General features: G+C 48.2%; 1 protein-coding gene across 1 annotated transcript in view; it reads right to left on the reverse strand.

The window, feature by feature from the left end:
* The window catches only part of LOC147702949 (uncharacterized), a 4,293,369-nt gene that overhangs the window by 1,398,746 nt on the left and 2,878,018 nt on the right, over positions 1–16,605 (reverse strand). The window contains exon 25 of the mRNA XM_086929459.1: positions 7,806–8,101. Coding sequence (XP_086785585.1) covers positions 7,806–8,101 — 296 coding nt within the window. The remainder of the gene's footprint in view (positions 1–7,805; positions 8,102–16,605) is intronic.

Raw genomic sequence — 16,605 nt, forward strand, 5'->3', positions numbered from 1 at the left:
ACATATACTCCTATCAGTCACTCCTATGGCAGGCCTTAACAATCCTGGAGGCAGAGTGCTTGGAATTATGTGAGATAGTGCTCTGGCATGAGCTGAGCCTGTCTGCAGCTTTCGGAACCAAGTCCTTTAGCTGTTTCCATGATAACGCTATACCATATACTCTTAAGTGCATTATAATCCTCGCGGTTATTGCTAACTTTGGCATGGCATTATCAAAACATGTCGAGCAAGGTGTCATACGAATTGGAATACTACCCCCTCGTCAATTCTGGTGACAGGGGTAGCATTCCACCCTTTTTGAGGGACACAACATGTATGTAACTGTGAACCCCGGTTATAGTTAACTCAAGCCTCAGCATCACAAAATGGATGCTGCCATCACAGACACGAGTCTGACCTCCTGCTGCTGGGAGTCCTTCCAGCGAGGGAGGCCTGGACAAAGGGTTTCCTGCCTTGGGAGGTGCTAGCACCACCCCAGACAGGATTTTGTGTATTGGATAGGACAGGCCTGAAAGGAATGAGACATGCCTGGGGCACACAAGGTGCCCTGTGCATACACCAGCTCAAACCAGTTGCTGGGGCACTTCAGCCCCAGTTCTGGCGCGAAACCGGACAAAGGATAGGGGGTGTAACCAGCCCCCTTCCTGGTCCCACCCATAGGAGGGACCTAGTGATAATACAGCCCCTTTTAGCAGAATAAAGGTAGGAGCTGGTCCCATTCCAGATTAGATTAATCCTGACTTGAAACTTTACAAGAAGAAACTCTGGACTTCGATGTTCTGCTCCACAGAAGACTGAAGAAATCTCCCTTGTGGCCAAGGAGTGACCACCCTGCACAAGCTGGCACCATCAAGCGTTCCAGAGGTTCACTTTGTCGTCTTTCCTGGTGGATCTAGACTTCAGAGCCCGACGAGACCCAGATTTCCAGACCTTTCCGACCTCAACTCACATCTGCAGCACAGCTGAGATCCGTGGGTGCGACGATACACGTGGGACCGGCCATCTTGAAGAAACTGTACTTCGCTTTCAGCACGACTGTAGAGGCATCCTCAACAAAGTGCTTTGGGGATTGCGAAGCCCCAGCCCCGAGCAGCTCCTGCACAGAAGATCAGCCCTCCAGCATCCACGAGATCTGCGTGGGGCCCTTTTGCTTGATTGATGCTTGACGCGTTGTCTGGTCACTTGCTGGCTGGCTAGTGGCCTCCTAGACGACGATCCTTAAAATTCACACTGCTGGTCTGGTTGCTCCAGACTGGCCCTTGCTTCCCTGCAAAGGAGAAGCACCCCTGACCCTCCTGGTCCACACCAGACGCCTTTTCCACTCACAGCATGGGTTGCCTTTGCCAAGGCCTGTTGACGCCGAATCCCGAACCAACACTGCCGACAGCAAGAGCCTGCGTGGGACAGCTCGTGCCTCCATCCTGGTCGTCGAAGACACCTCCTGGTCCACGTGGCTGCAGAGTCAAGCGTCCACTCTTCACCTGATCGCGACAACAGTATCTGGTTCCCTCCTGGTTCCACTCCAGTCACTGGCTAGTGACTTTGAACATTGTCCCCTCTGCTTTCAGGTCTTCATATTCCTTGATCCACCCTTGGATCACTCCGGACAGCTTCCTCCTGGTCGCATGCAGCATCTTCCTTCAAGGCTCCACAGACTTCAACGTGGAAACCCGACACACTTTGGCTCCTATGCACCCGCAGCCTGTGGGTGAGGTAACAAGAGCATTTCGGTGCTCAAGGGTAGATCAACTCTCCTAGTGTCCAGATTTCCAGTCGTTTTAGTCCTAACTAGTCAGAACTGTCCGTACTCACCTTTTTCGTAAATTGTACTGTCCATTGACTTTGTTACGCATCTCGCGTGTGAGTTCACACTCTGCACACACGTCCTGTGGGTCTCCTATTACTTACCTAAGGTCAGGGTAGTGTAGTCCCAGCGATCCTACAGCCTCTGGACAGCTCCATTCCTTCTATCGACTTTCTCAACCCACTTACTTAGTATATGGTTTGACGTGCCCCCAGGGCACCATTGTAATTCGTGCAACTTAAACATATTTTTCTTAAGAGTCTTTTCATGTGCTTAGCCCTCTGATCTCATAAAGAGTTCAGAGGTGTTTGTTATTAATAAATATCTTGTTTATTTTTTATAACAACCTGTTTGGTGTCCTTTCATCTGGTATTCAAGGGGTTACATGTGATAAAACAGCTGGCTTCACATGCCAAAAGAGTTTAGCCTAAGACGGCTTTGTCCATGCTACAATTAGGATAGCTGGTCTATAAGGTTGACTTACAACCAATCACCATAAGGGTTGTTTGGACTGATACAGGGTGATCACTAGAACTAGTGAGCATCATATATCAGGCCAACTTCTCACAGAGAAATCGGAGCGGTAATCCTGATTTTATTCCTCTCGCGGCTGCAGAGGACTTCTTGTATTTTGCCCTGTGATACACGAGGAGATCGTGATCTAAGCAACTACAAGAAGGTATCGTTTTTGGGACACTATTTACTTTCATGGCTCTTGACTCTCTCCCCCATGGGAAATATGAATAACTGTTTAACTTATGGTGTTTAATACATGTTGGGATGTTCTGGACATTCTGTGGAATACCAAGTATCAGGAATACTAAATCCACTTTCTGCTGAACTTTGTTCTTGGAGTCTGTTTCCTTTTCAGGAACCAATGGACATGGACATTTGCTTTTTGTTCCTATTTTTGTTTTTGGGTAATGTGGGGAATGAATGTGAGTATGGAGGTATAAGAGTTGAGTACTGATTAGCTCAGATGAGTTACTTGGTGTGGTATTGATAAACGGATCTTGCATTTTTCAGGCAGTGGGGTTCCTTTGACAATAAGAAAGGTATATTATGGAAGCCATTGGAACCGCTTCTTTGGAGATACCCATACAGGTTTCTAGCGAGACCATACTGAGAGTAGATAGGATTAGCATACAGTATTCATGTTGTGCTTCTGTCGTTCCAGGTAATTCCTTTCCACCGCAGATCCCACCCTTACCTTTACCTCGCTTGATTACCTCTATGCTCTGTTTGATTTATTAGTCAGAGTGTGGGGAAGTCAGGAGGTGGACCCCATTGAGCATCACCCTGATCCCGAGGAGCTGAAGTAGACATGACACAACCAGTCGTCGAGGTAGGGGAAGACTGAAAACCTTAACCTGCGCAGATGAGCTGCGACCACCGCCATCGCTTTCGCGAACACCTGTGGGGCGCTAGTAAGGCCGAAGGGGAGCACAGTAAACTGAAAGTGCTCGTGGCCTACCGTGAACCGCAGGTAACACCGGTGGGCCAGCAGGACGTGGATATGAAAATAAGCGTCCTGCAAGTCCAACGCTACCATCCAGTCTCCTGGGTCCAGGGCAGCTAAGACCTGAGCCAGTGTCAGCATCTTGAACTTCTCCTTCCGGAGGAAGCCGTTGACGTTCCGCAGGTCCAAGATAGGCCGTAGGCCCCCTTTGCCCTTCTTGGGAACCAGAAAGTAGTGGGAGTAGCAACCACACCCTACTTCTGGCCCAGGAATGCGCTCGATGGTCCCCTTGGCCAAGAGGGCCGTAACTTCCTCTTGTAGAAGTTTCAAGTGATCCCCCGACACGCGGTGGTACTGCGGTGGCATGGCTGGAGGGGTCGCCTCGAAGGGAAGGGAGTAGCCCCTTCGGACGATTTGCAGCACCCACCCGTCTGATGTGACAGTGCGCCAGTGGAGGCGGTGATGGCGAACCCTGCCCCCCACTAGCGTCACATGGGCCTGAAAGCACGGACTAGGAGGGTTTTGAGGCGGATCCTGCAGGGGCAGGTGTGGATTGGCCTCGCCATTGAACCTGACCGCCGCCACTGCGGTTTTCACGTCCACCACCACGCTGGATGGTAGTCTGCGGCCCGTGGCTGGCTGGACATGTAGGGTGCTCCTTCCTTGGCCACGAAAGGAGCGAAAGGCAGCCATTTGCTGGCGTCGGGCCGAGAGGCCCAAGGACTTGGCCGTAGGCCTGGAGTCCTTAAAGCGCTCAAGCACATGGTCTGCCTTGTCGCCAAAGAGGCGACGGCCATCAAACGGCATGTCCATAAGGGTATTTTGGACATCAGACAAAAAGTTGGCAGACCTCAACCAGGTGTGGCGACGAATCGCCACCGTCGTTGCCATTGCTCTGCCCAGTGAGTCCGTGGTATCCAGCCCACACCGGATGGAATACCGTGCCGCATCTCGACCCTCCGCAAGGACTTGGGCGAGTTTAGTCCGGACCCCCTCCGGACATTGTGGCAGCACGTCCGCGACAGTGTCCCACAGAGAGTGGGTGTAACGGCCCAAGAGGCACGCGGTGTTGACTGACCACAACCCCAAACTCAGGGAGGAGAATACCTTCTTTCTGTATTGCTCATACCTCTTGGATTCCCAATCGGGGGAAACTGTCGGGAATGCGGTCTGGGAGTTAGAGGCCTGGATGACCAGGCTCTTGGGGGTGGGGTGAGTGGACAGGAAGCAAGGGTCGCCCGGAGCCGGGCAGTACCGCCTGGCCATGTTCCTATCCACAGGCGGACCTGTAGCGGGCTTGGACCAAGTGCCCAAAAGAACGTCTGACAAGGCCTCATTAAACGGCAGCAGAGGCTCAGCCGAGCTTGCCTACGGTTTAAGGACCTCAGTGAGGAGGTTAGTCCTCATGGCCGCGACGGGGAGCTCAAGGCCCAAGGCCTTGGCATCCCGTGTCTGCATGACGCTATAGGCAGCTCCCTGCTCCGTAGCCACGGTAGGAGGGGAGACAAAACCAGTGTTGGGCGAAGTGTCCAGACCACTGGCATCCCCTAGCTCACCTGTCCAGTCCTGAAAAGACTTGCACCCACGTGTCAGAGGGTCTTCGGACCCCTCCCAATCCTCCTTGCCACCCATCTCCTGATACTCAGGGCCAAAGGATGGGGCCGGGTCATAGAAATAGAAATCTCCGAGCGGCGTCTGGATACCCGCTCCAATGCCGGACCCGAATCGAGGGTAGGACCAGGGATGACGTCGTCCTGGCACGGCACCAGAGGCGACACCCTGGGGGCCGGCGCCGGCGAGGTTGTGAGGTCGACTGCCGACGACCCGGAGCCGGATCCAGCGGGGCCTTGCGGCGTCGGGACCAAAGTCGCCGACGGTGCAGGGGCCGAAGCACCTGGCCCGCGAGGGGACCCAGTTGGGGCCACTTGGCCGGAAGGCGCCACGGAACCCCGGTGGAGGAGTGAGTGACCTCATAGCCGAGAAGAACGCCTCGCTCTCCTCTGGCGCTGTGTTCTGTCCAGGGACCGGTGGGTATGGAGCAGGCCATGACACCTGCAGCACCGACTAAGCCGCGGGGGCGGTGTCGCCAGAACCCCCGACCGAGTCGCACGAGCGTCGGGGGGGAGTCGGAAGTGCGGTGACGCCTCTTCGACTTTTTGTGCCTCTTACCTGAGGACTTCAAGCCCGAAGACTGGTGACGACTCCCGGAGCTATGATGACTCCGACCCTGCGACCGGTCCCTCGACCTCCTCGTGGACCTGGACCTTGAGCAGCGCGGGCCGACTGCCGGAGCTCGAGTCGCTTGCGGAACCACTCCCGTCTATCTTTGGACGTCAGGGCCCGGCAGTCGGAGCAGGACTTGTCGTCGTGGTCGGGCCCAGACAGTGAAGGCATCGGCGATGGGTATCGGTAACCGACATCAGTCGGTTGCAGTCGATGCAGGGTTTGAACCCGGGCATCCCTACCGGTACCGTCGGAGTCGAGAGACTTGGAAAAATGATCCAAAAGGATCAAAAAAGTTAGTCAAAAATTGACTAAGGGTACCACTTTTTCCGGATCTGCGCTTGCTGGTGTGGAAAAAAGAAGAACTGACGCCAGCAAAGGGGGGCGTCTAAGTACTCCGGCGACGTTATCCCGGCGCCAACGAGGCCGACGACGGACGGGGAGCCGCAGACGATGCCTACCGACGTGCAAGGGTACTGCTACGCAAAAGTTTCTGGATCCAGTCCGATGCCTGGGGATATTCTAAGGTAAGGAATCTAATACTAACCTGTTTCTTTCAGATAAGCCAGTCATCCTCTACCAAGCATGGCGCCTCAGGGCCACTGTTGATAAAACTGCCCTGCCCACTGAGTCGGTCATGTCCAATCCACAACAAATTGCAAACTTTGCTGCATCCATCCTGTCAGCAACCGCTTGAGAGAGTACGGCCTGGGCCTCCTCCAGGATCAGTGGCAGCACGTGCACAACCGTGTCCCACAGAGGGTGTGAGTAACAGCCCAAAAGGCAGGCGGTTTTCACTGACCACAATGCTAGGCTGGCAGAAGAAAGCATTTTGTTCCCCAAAGTGTCCAGCATTTTTGATTCTCTGTTTGGGGAAGTGGTCAGGAATGTGACCTGGGAAATCAAGGGTTAGACCACCAAGCTCTCTGGTGCAGGGCATTGGTTGAGGAAGTTTGAGGCGCAGGGGTAATGACAGCAGACAATCATCATATTGACAGAGCCCCTGTGTTGGGTTTTGACAAGGTCACCAACAGGACGTCACTGATAGTATCACTGAACAATAGTGGGGGTTCTAATGAGAACTCCTGGAAGCAGCACCTCTGTCAAGATGCTGGCCTTGACTGCCACAGAGGGCAACTGAAGGTGAAGGACCTCAGCCGTCCTCTGCATTACCATTGCATACAAAGTTCCCTCCTCTGTAGCCACAGTAGGGGGAGAAAGCAAACCCGGATCACAATGGCGAAGGCACCGGGGGTGGGCACCAGGAGCATCGGGACCGGCACCAGGGAAGGTCAAGATGGTATGACGGGCATCAGACCGGATCCTGGAATGGATCTCTAGGCACCCGCTGGAATCGCAGACACTGAACAAAATGGGGCCCCTTCTGACCTTGCAGGGGCCGAAGAAACATCGATGGGGGTTGGGCTGCCCAATTATGAGATGCATGGCCTCATAAAACCCTTGGAGTTGGGTGGGGTCACCCCAGCTTCCGGAATGTCGGGAAGGCACGGAGTCAGCTCAGGTTCAGGCTCCAATGAACCATGCATTGAGTGTCGATGCTCCCTCATCTCATCAGCCGACAGACAAGGAGAAGTCGAAGTACACTTTGATTTCTTATTTTCTTTCTGGTGCCTCCTACCTGAGTGTCCCGAGGACTTTGAATGGGATGAACAGGACTTTGGGCTCTTTCTTGGATTTTCTTCTCAACTGGAACCTTGATTTCTGTGGAGTCATGTGCTGGGCCACTAGCAGCTTCAGGGACCCCTCCCTCAAAGCCTTTGGGACCATGGCCAGACAATCGGTGTACAACCTGGTGTCATGGCTGTGCTCCAGGAACAACAGACAGATAAGGTGCAGGTCCTTCATCGATATTGACCAGTCACAGGCGCCGCAAGGTAAAACCAGTCTTACTAGATGACATCCTTGACACACCAGGAGGTAATACCTCAAAAATAGTCCACAAAATGTAAAAAAAGTTTGGGTGCCTGCACAGGTGCAGCGCACAATGCCACGTGGAGCTGATCGATGCCACATAGCAGCGCCCCGTGGTATGAAAAAAATGTAAGAATATAATTAATATAAAAAGTTCAAAATAAAAAAATAGTAAATGATTATTTAAATAAAAAATCATGTTTAAAGAATCAAATGTGCATTTTCCTAAATCCTCTCACCCTCTCATCATGTAACTCAGGCAAATTTTAAGATATTCAAACGCTTTCATGCCAAGAAGGTATAGTTCTAATCAAGTCAAAACATGTAAATCATGCAAATACACCTACTGAAGGGAAGGGGACAAGGATCCTTATTGTGAGTACTAACCTTACACTGGAGATATTTGACAAATTGCTTGAAAGAGTAAGGTTTCCAGAGTTGGGATTGATAACTGGTATTACCACACTGGTCAATTCCTTGGAAACAGACACATCCTTTGTAGGTGGGATGGGGGCAGTTAGTTCATGGATTAAAGGTTTATTCTCTTGTGGTAATTCTGCAACTATCCAAACACTTTCCTTGGGAAGCATATGCTCAAGTTCTTGTTTTCTCTCTGCTTTATCCACGTTAGCATGTTTTACTTCAGATTTGCTTTCATGACGGTTTATTTCCCTGTCACTTTCCTGCAGCATAAATGAGAAAAGAAAATATATTAGTGTGATGGAAATAACTGAAACAAATGTACTGAGGTCTTAATTAAAGTGGGAATATATTCTAATTTTTTACTTAAATTTAGGTTTGTGTCTGAAACAAGATTTCAAGTAAGGTGTAATTTGTTCCAACAGTTGTTTACCCTTCAGTTTAATCCCTGGAGCAAATTACAAAGGGATTTGCTATAGTACAAAGTGCCAGTTTGAGCTACTCATGTGATGTAAAAACACGCAAATTGTGAGGATAATTCCTCGGGCCATGGTCTAACAGTCTTTTTGTTTTGCAGGACATGTTGTTTGGGGTCATGGACAACATGTTTTCATGTTTATTTTGTCCTTGGGACACGCAGGCCCAACCCCTTGCAGCCCAAACCCTTTTGCTGCCAGATTACAATACCACATTATGGATCAAGGAAGGGCACTGTCTGCAGTTAAAGTAATATTTGTTCCCTAATGTTAAAGCTGTTTTAATTTGTATTTATGGTTTCATTAATACAAAGCATGTATTACTAGGGTGAGCAACGTAAGGAAATATTCTACAATCAGACTGCACTACTGACAGTGGTTTCAGTATAAAAATATGCAAACACGGTTACAAAGTTAAACAATAGGAAGTAACGTATAATGTTCCAGGATCATCTCTGATTAGATGCAAATATATGCTAAAACTTGAAAGCAAGATTGATGATTCTTTGCTTGAGAATTAAAATGTTCATTACAAAATGCAACTAGGAACGTTTTGCCAAACCACTGTGAGATTTTAGCTACCATTTCTTTGAAGCATTATTTAGTAAAACGTGTTGATGCAAGCTAGTATTTCCAAAACATATTCATCATCGAAAATAAGTGAAACGAGTTTCAACAAAATGATAGGAAACTTGAAAATAAACACGGATTGAAAAAGCCAATAGGTATGACATTGCTTTCAGTACAAAACTCCAAAACAAAATGTATGCTCTTTTCTTCCAACTTGAAGGCTAAATGCATGCGGCAATTGTATGTGGCCAGCAAACCACTAGAATTAGTTAAAGAGTTTGATAACCTGGGTATCAAACTCACCCAGAATATGAGTGGGTCCCCACAATTGGCTAAAGCACATACTACCCAGATATACCAAACTGCAAGCATTGTGAAAATCCAAGGGAAAACGATATCCAGAAAGCTGAGGCCAGCATTAGAAATTTATAATACTAATGCTCTAGGGGCAACCCTTTATGGTGCAGAACTCTGGGGTTGTTCAAATTGTAACAATCTTTTGATTACTGAACATACGTTTTTTAGATCTCGAGAGTCTCCCAGTGTCTACTCCACTGAGCCCTCTTTACTTGGATTTTGGTCATAAGAGGGTGTCACATAAAATTGGTTTGCGGGTACTTATGTTCTGGCACCGGCTGTGGACTACTGAAGCACTTGCCTCCTATAGAGTGGGGCTTCGGGAGCTAATGATAGTATCTGGTGTGGACAAGATCCCTTGGATGTCTACAGTTAAGAACCTGCTGGGTAAACTGGAGTTGGCTGTACATTGGACTGAACCAGAAACTCTGAGTCAGATAAATAAATCGAGACTTAAAACAATGTATTGGGGTATTATTGAACATGACCTGATATTGAACTGTATGGGGGCACTTTCAATTGATTTTATGAATTTTAAACAATCTGTTCATTTTGAGCCCACATTGGATGAAATTGAGCCCCCTCGAGGAAACTGTATTTACAGTTTAGATATGGTTCTCTTCCCCTAAACCACTTTAGAAGAAATTGGAGTAGAGAAGGGGAGTGTGGTGAAGAAGAGTGTTGTCCTGTTGTTTAGTGACTGCTGAGACTCCTGATCATGTTTTATGTTTTTGCCCCCTTTACTCCTGATCTCGACTTAAATGGATGGCTCCCCTTTGTAGAAATTTGGGAGTAAGGAGATACAAGGAGGCACATATAATAATGAAAACTAACACGACACGCATGATTGTTTTTTGTGTAGCAAAGTTTCTAATGGCCCTATGGATAAGGCGTACCAAGTATTCTTCTTCTGAAAGTGACAATGCAATGGTACCTATAATGTAACACATCATTTTAAATTTTTTAACATTTTTAATTCCTTTTTAAAAGAAGTTGCAACATATGCAATTGTTTTTTCTGTTTTAAGGAATATTCATGAAGTTTGTTTTTATAACCAATAATGTAAATTGTATAATTATGTTGCTACTATGTGGAACAACTTCCCTCTTGCACAAATATTAGCGCACTTTGATTAATTGATAACATTGAGATTGTAGACAGATTGTGATTGTTTATTAGGGTGACATTTTATTTGTAATGTGTGTCTGTCATTGTCTCTCATAGGGTGTACTTTTATGATCCGCAGAGATCGAAATAAAGTGTTTGAATTGAATTGACATTGGTGGTTCGCCTTTTGGTTTTGTCAATACGTGTCTTGTTTTGACATGGTGTTTGAAATACTTTGTTGTTATGGGAGCTGCCGGGCCATCATCATAATAACTAACATTGGCAAAAGCAAAAATATTTTTTGTCTCAAAACCACATATTACCACATATTACTAACAAATCTACTTTGCGTGCCGATATGCTCCTTGTGAAAGAGCAGAATGCTGTCACTCACAGTAGAGCCAGCTGGCAGACAAAGAGAGAGAGATATAACTTTAATAAAAACAAAAGGTCTTGGTTAATGGCAGACCTAAATAGGGGTCCAATTCTTAAAGAAAGTCCCAAAAGAGCACCCATGATATATGTCCTTGCATTCATGTAGATTTATGGCTTTCATGTATTCACAAGAATATACAGACGTAGGTCAGGAAATTGTACTCCTAGAAAATATTTCTGAACTGCATTTTAGCATGAGCAAATATGCATGGGTATATATGTTCATAGAGAAATTCAGCTGAGCTGTAAGAAATTCACTTTCCCACCAATCACGTTTTCCCCCCAATTCTCAAAGAAGTTTAACTTCTACCATAGTCAGGAGTACCCTTGTGTAGGAAAGTAGGATCTTTCTTTTATGGTTTATCCCCACTTTTTGCCTGGCGTCAGAATGTTTTGACTGTAGTTTGCTGGGATGCTGCTAACTAGGACCCCAGCTAACCAGGACCCCAGCCTCTCTCTCTCAGAATGGCTTTGGTAAGTAATTTGGTACCTCCACAATTGGCTATTGGTGTACCCTTATAAGTCCCTACTAAATCGTACTAAGGTACCCAGGGCATAAGTGCAGCAGGGGTCTCCCATGCGCTGCAGCGTGTATTGTGCCACCCATGGGAGTCCATGTAAACTCTGACTACAGGTCTGCCATTGCAGCCTGTGGGAGAGTTTTCTTATATCTGAGGTCACTGCACTTAATACCTATGTTAGGCCCTTCAGTCTTGAGGGTAGGGTGCCTGGTTATAGGTGTGAGGGTGCCCCTGCATAAGCAAGACACCCCTACAAAGCCCAGAGCCAATTCTCCATGCTTTGTAAGTGCGGTCAGCCATTTTAAGACCTACAGTGAACATCAGTCATTAACAGATGTCGAACTATATAATGGCTGCTCTGAACATGGTAATGCTTGGTATCAATTACCGTGGAATCATACCCCAACACCGATTCCAGTGATGGAGGTATGATCCCATGTACTGGGGAGCTCCTCAGAGGAGCTCCTGTATTCCCGGTACCAGCCTTTCAGGGTCTGCGAGCAAGCTAGTGCTGCAGCCGACCACTGACACTGTTTTGCACTCTTGCTTCTGAGCTGAGCTGAGCTCGAGCAGGGGAAGGTAGAATAATAGGTTTCCTGTCATAGGGAGGTGTGACCACTTCTCAGTCAGGGCTTAGTGTATCGGGCCGGGGGTCGCTTTTTAGTGCCATCAGCCTGCGTAGAAGGGCGGATTTGGTGCCCTCCTTGCATACACCGGTTTGAGCCAGTTCAGGAACCCTTGGTTCCTGCTCTGGCATACAAACTGGACAAAGGACAGTGGAGTGTCCTCCCCTCTGTCCAGACCCTCCTTTGGCAGGGACCTATGATTGGTTCCAACCTTTTTCTTGGATATTTAAGGGCTCCCCTATGGGTGGGTCCTCTGAAACCAAGACACTATTCGACCATCTGGACACTTGGACTTTGCCTAGAACCCAAAGTGCATCAAGGAAGACTCCTGCTGCTCCGGGTCTCACTATTCTGCAAATATTCTGCCTTGTCTGTGTCTGTGCTTCACTCAGATTCTCCAGAGATCTGTGGGCATCAAAGAAACCCAAAGTAATCTCCTTTGGAGTGAAGGAGTCACTCCCCAGCACCTGCAAGCACTGCTTCGAAGCTGATGGGTCTGCTGCTCCCGTTGTCCTCCGAACTTCCCGAGGCTCACCAACACAGGTGGTGTATCTGTGGTTTTCCCGATGCCTAACCTGTCTTTCCTGCAATTTGGAGAACAGTATCCCTCGTCAGAGCTGCTGGGTCCAAACCCCTATGCAACATGCTGACTTGCTGCTGCAAAGGCTTGTTGGCTCTGTACTCCAGAGATCTTTGGGCTACAAGAAGCTCCAGCTTTCAGCACCTCATCCCTTGAAGATCAGCATCCTCCCTTCATCCCTTGCATCATGGGCCTTCATCTTTGGTAAGCTGCCTAAGGTCCTCTTGCAACTCCTGTGCCTTCAGCCTGTGGGTCATCTCAAGGGTCTTCTTCTACTTTGGTGGATTCCCCTGCTTGCTCTGGGACTGCTCTGACTTTCCTGTTATGTTGAGTCTGGACCTTGCTGTTCCCAACGATTGCCTCTTGTAGTCGTCCACGCCAGTTGCGGCTACCAAGGCTTGTTGGTTCTCTCACCGTACACAACCACCTAGACACCGACACCTAAAGTGGGACAGCTTGTGTACGGTTCCTGATCTTCCACAGCATCGCATGGTCCCCAAAGCTGCAGCAACAAGTACCTCATCAACTCTTCTGAGCTTCTGCCAAGAGTGGACATTGTGCTTCCGTGCCTCCAGGTCACCTATGAGTGGCATAGACTCTGGCCACTCTGCTTGCAGGTTCTCCTCTTCAGGAATCCACCATTTTATCCCACCAGATGTCTTTACAGACATCTCCAGAGGCCTTTCTTCCAGAGTTATCCATTGTTGTCTACAAGAGGTTCTGACGTCACTTCACCCCTATGCACCTGGCTTTCCTGGTAAAGGTCACCTGGTTCCTGGGGCATCTACGAGTGGGGTGCCTCTCCAACCTTCCAGTCTCCAAATGGTTTCTTTGGGGTCCTCTGGGAAGGGTCCTTTTTTACTGCAACCATGACTTCTCCATTGACTCCTCTTGAACACGGGACTGTGCCTCACTCTGCACACATCCTCCTTGGGGTTCCTGAGTACTGTCCGTAGGTGATTCCAGGTTCTCCAAGCTCTTCTAAGTCTTTGCAGTTCATATTCTATTTATTTAGTATATGGTTTCATCTCCCCCTGGAGACCAGTGTAAATTTGTGCTACTTACCAGATTTCTTTGAAGTATTCTTATGTGTATTACTGCTATCCCCGTATAGGAGAGATACCAAGTGATAGTGATTTTTTGTGTGTAATAAATAGACTTATTTTTCATAAACACTGAGGGTTCTTTCTTATCTAATCTACACTGTCGATTAAATGTTGTAAAACAAGCTGCTTTACACTCCTTCAAGATAAGCCTGCAGACTGTTCCCCACAGCTACCCTTTTGAGAGCCTTTAAAGTTATGAAAAACCACGAAAACCACCAAAGGGTTGCCTGGATTAGGGCAAGGTTCATCACTCCTTTAAGTGTGCCCCACATACTAAGCCGTCCTCCTACATCTTGTAACACTTATAGACAAGTTAGCCTGCAGAAGGCTCACTCCACTGAGACCGTTATTCTTACGGTTGTGGACGAACTTAGGAAGGGGTTGGACACGGGCACTACTCAGGCCTTGTTCTTCTTGATCTCTCGGCAGCCTTTGACACGTTCAACCATGATCTTTTGGTCGATCGTGTCAGCAGTGCGGGATGCGGGGATCAGGGGATACGGGGCCTGGCTCTCGAGAGGACCTTATCTTTTCTCAGTCATCGCTCTCAGGCTGCCTGTCTCACTCATATCTCCTCCCCCAAAATGAAACTGGCTTGTGGAGTACCGCAGGACTCTTCTCCCTCGCTGCTTCTATGTAATCTGTACCTACTGCCCCTGATCCGCTCCCTTGGAGAAAGGAATGTCGGCACCTTTGACTATCCTGCCGACCTACAATTGATAGTTGACATCAATCAATCGGCCTCGTCTGTTCTTAATTTCCAAACCACTATGCGATTTATAAGCAAGTGGATGAACAGTAACCATCTGAAGCTGAATCCCAATAAAATGGAGCTGATCCTTATTGGTGGGCCAGCCAACCTCTGGAATTCCAACTTCTGGCCACCCGAACTAAGAATCCCCCCACTACCAACATGTTCAACTAAAAGTCTGGTTATCACCATTAGCAGTGATCTGTGGGTGAAAGCCCAAATTGGGACAGTGGTCTCTTCCTGCTTCTTCCAGTTGCGTAGGATCAGGAAGATTACTAGATGTTTTACCACAGAGGCCCTGAACCTAGTTGTCTTGGCTTTAGGCATTTCTTGCATCAACAATGCCAACTCGCTCTACGTGGGCATCCCGGCATATCAACTAAAACGTCTGCAACTAGTGCAAAATGAGGTGGCCAGACTGATTTACCATCAGTCCAAATGGCACCATGTTACGCCATTTATGATCAGACTTCACTGGTTTCCAGTAGCCAAACGATGTGCATTCAAGCTGGAGTGCATCACCTTCAAAGCTCTTCATGGCAGCAGTCCAGCATTTATATCCTCCCGGATTCATCGCTATGTTCCTTTCCAGGACCTTAGGTCTTGCCATCTGAATTTGTTGGTCATTCCGTCTTCAAAATGTAAGAAATATGGGAGACTAAGGTTTGGGGTTCTGGCTCCCCAGTTCTGGAATTCTCTCCCACTGGAGATTCGATCTTTGACCTATTATGCTCCATTTAAGAAACAGTTAAAGGCCTGACTGTTCCAACAAGCATATGGCTAAATCTCCTTTGCGGTACAAAGACGGCTGGAATGCCAGAAATTGGTCCTCGGAAGCTTGTTTCCGGTCCAGGGATGGCATGGCTTGGCAGTTTGGGCTGGACTGTTCCCATGAGGCACAGGGTCAGACTGATTTGCATATAGCCATGTCTGAACTGGGGTGGCAGAGTGGGCTAAAGAACGGTGATGGATTAAACCCAGATCTTTTGACTGGGTGTCAGTGTTTCATTGGTTCAGATGCTCCGTCCATTACCACCCCCTTTTGTACCGCTTTTGGCCGCCATAAGTGTGGCAGGGTATGCTCAGACGTGAGTCCCTTGCTCACTTTGCAACTGGATTCAAGCGAAACGGGCTGAAGGCGGCTGGAATGCCAGAAATCGGTCCTCGGAAGCTTGTTTCCGGTCCAGGGAAGGCATGGCTTGGCAGTTCGGGCTGGACTGTTCCCATGAGGCACAGGGTCAGACTGATTTGCATATAGCCATTTCTGAACTGGGGTGGCAGAGTGGGCTAAAGAACGGTGATGAATTAAACTCAGATCTTTTGACTGGGTGTGAGTGTTTGATTGTTTCAGATGCTCCGTCCATTACCACCCCCTTCTGTAAATCTCCTTTGCAGCAGCTTCTCCTGGACTTTAGCGCCATTAAACCATTTGGTGTACGTGCGCTTTACAAGAACCTTTAACATACCATAACATAACATTGAAGGACACGTTACTTACCTTCGGTAATGCTTTAGCTGTTAGAGACCTGATCTAGCTGCAGATTTCTTGCCTTGGAATTTTCCATGCATCAGACTTGATTCAGAAGATATTTCTTTGAAGAATAACCCTGCACACTAGTAGGTGTAATTGTGACGTCATTGCCGCTATCCGCGCCGGAAGTGTCGTTCGCGTCACCTGTATAGGCACAACTTCGGCGCACTGACATCAGTTACTTTTCACAACTTTCTACGCCAGAAACACGCAGCCATAAAGAGTAAAGATAATAATGTGTTTCAAGAAACTAGGGCCCTGAAAGGGAACAGCCCTGCCCCTAGAATCGTGGTTGCAGCGCAGGGAAGATGGATTGTTGGTAAAGAACCAGTGGTGAAATCATGGCTTTACCGTAGGTAAATAACTTGTCCATCTGATAGAGACATCTGGCCACAGATTCCTTACCTTTGAATAGATACCCAAAGCTGTGCCATCCCTGGAGGAGGGACTCCCGACAAATTTACACTAGGAAATCCAGCAGGACTGAGCGGCCAAAAAGGCCGTCCTAGTGGACTTGAGTATCTAGGTAGTAATGTTTTGTGAACTTGTGCATAGATGTCCACATTGCTGGCTGACAGATGTCTAGGACTGGGACTCCACATTGCAAAGTGGTGGTAGCAGCCTTATGTCTGTGGAATGAGCCCTTAAACCTTCAGGAGGCTGCTTCTTGGCCAGAGCAAAACAAATTTTGATGCACCACATGACAT

This window comes from Lissotriton vulgaris, chromosome 7 (assembly GCF_964263255.1).
Source record: "Lissotriton vulgaris chromosome 7, aLisVul1.2, whole genome shotgun sequence".
Taxonomy (NCBI): domain Eukaryota; kingdom Metazoa; phylum Chordata; class Amphibia; order Caudata; family Salamandridae; genus Lissotriton; species Lissotriton vulgaris.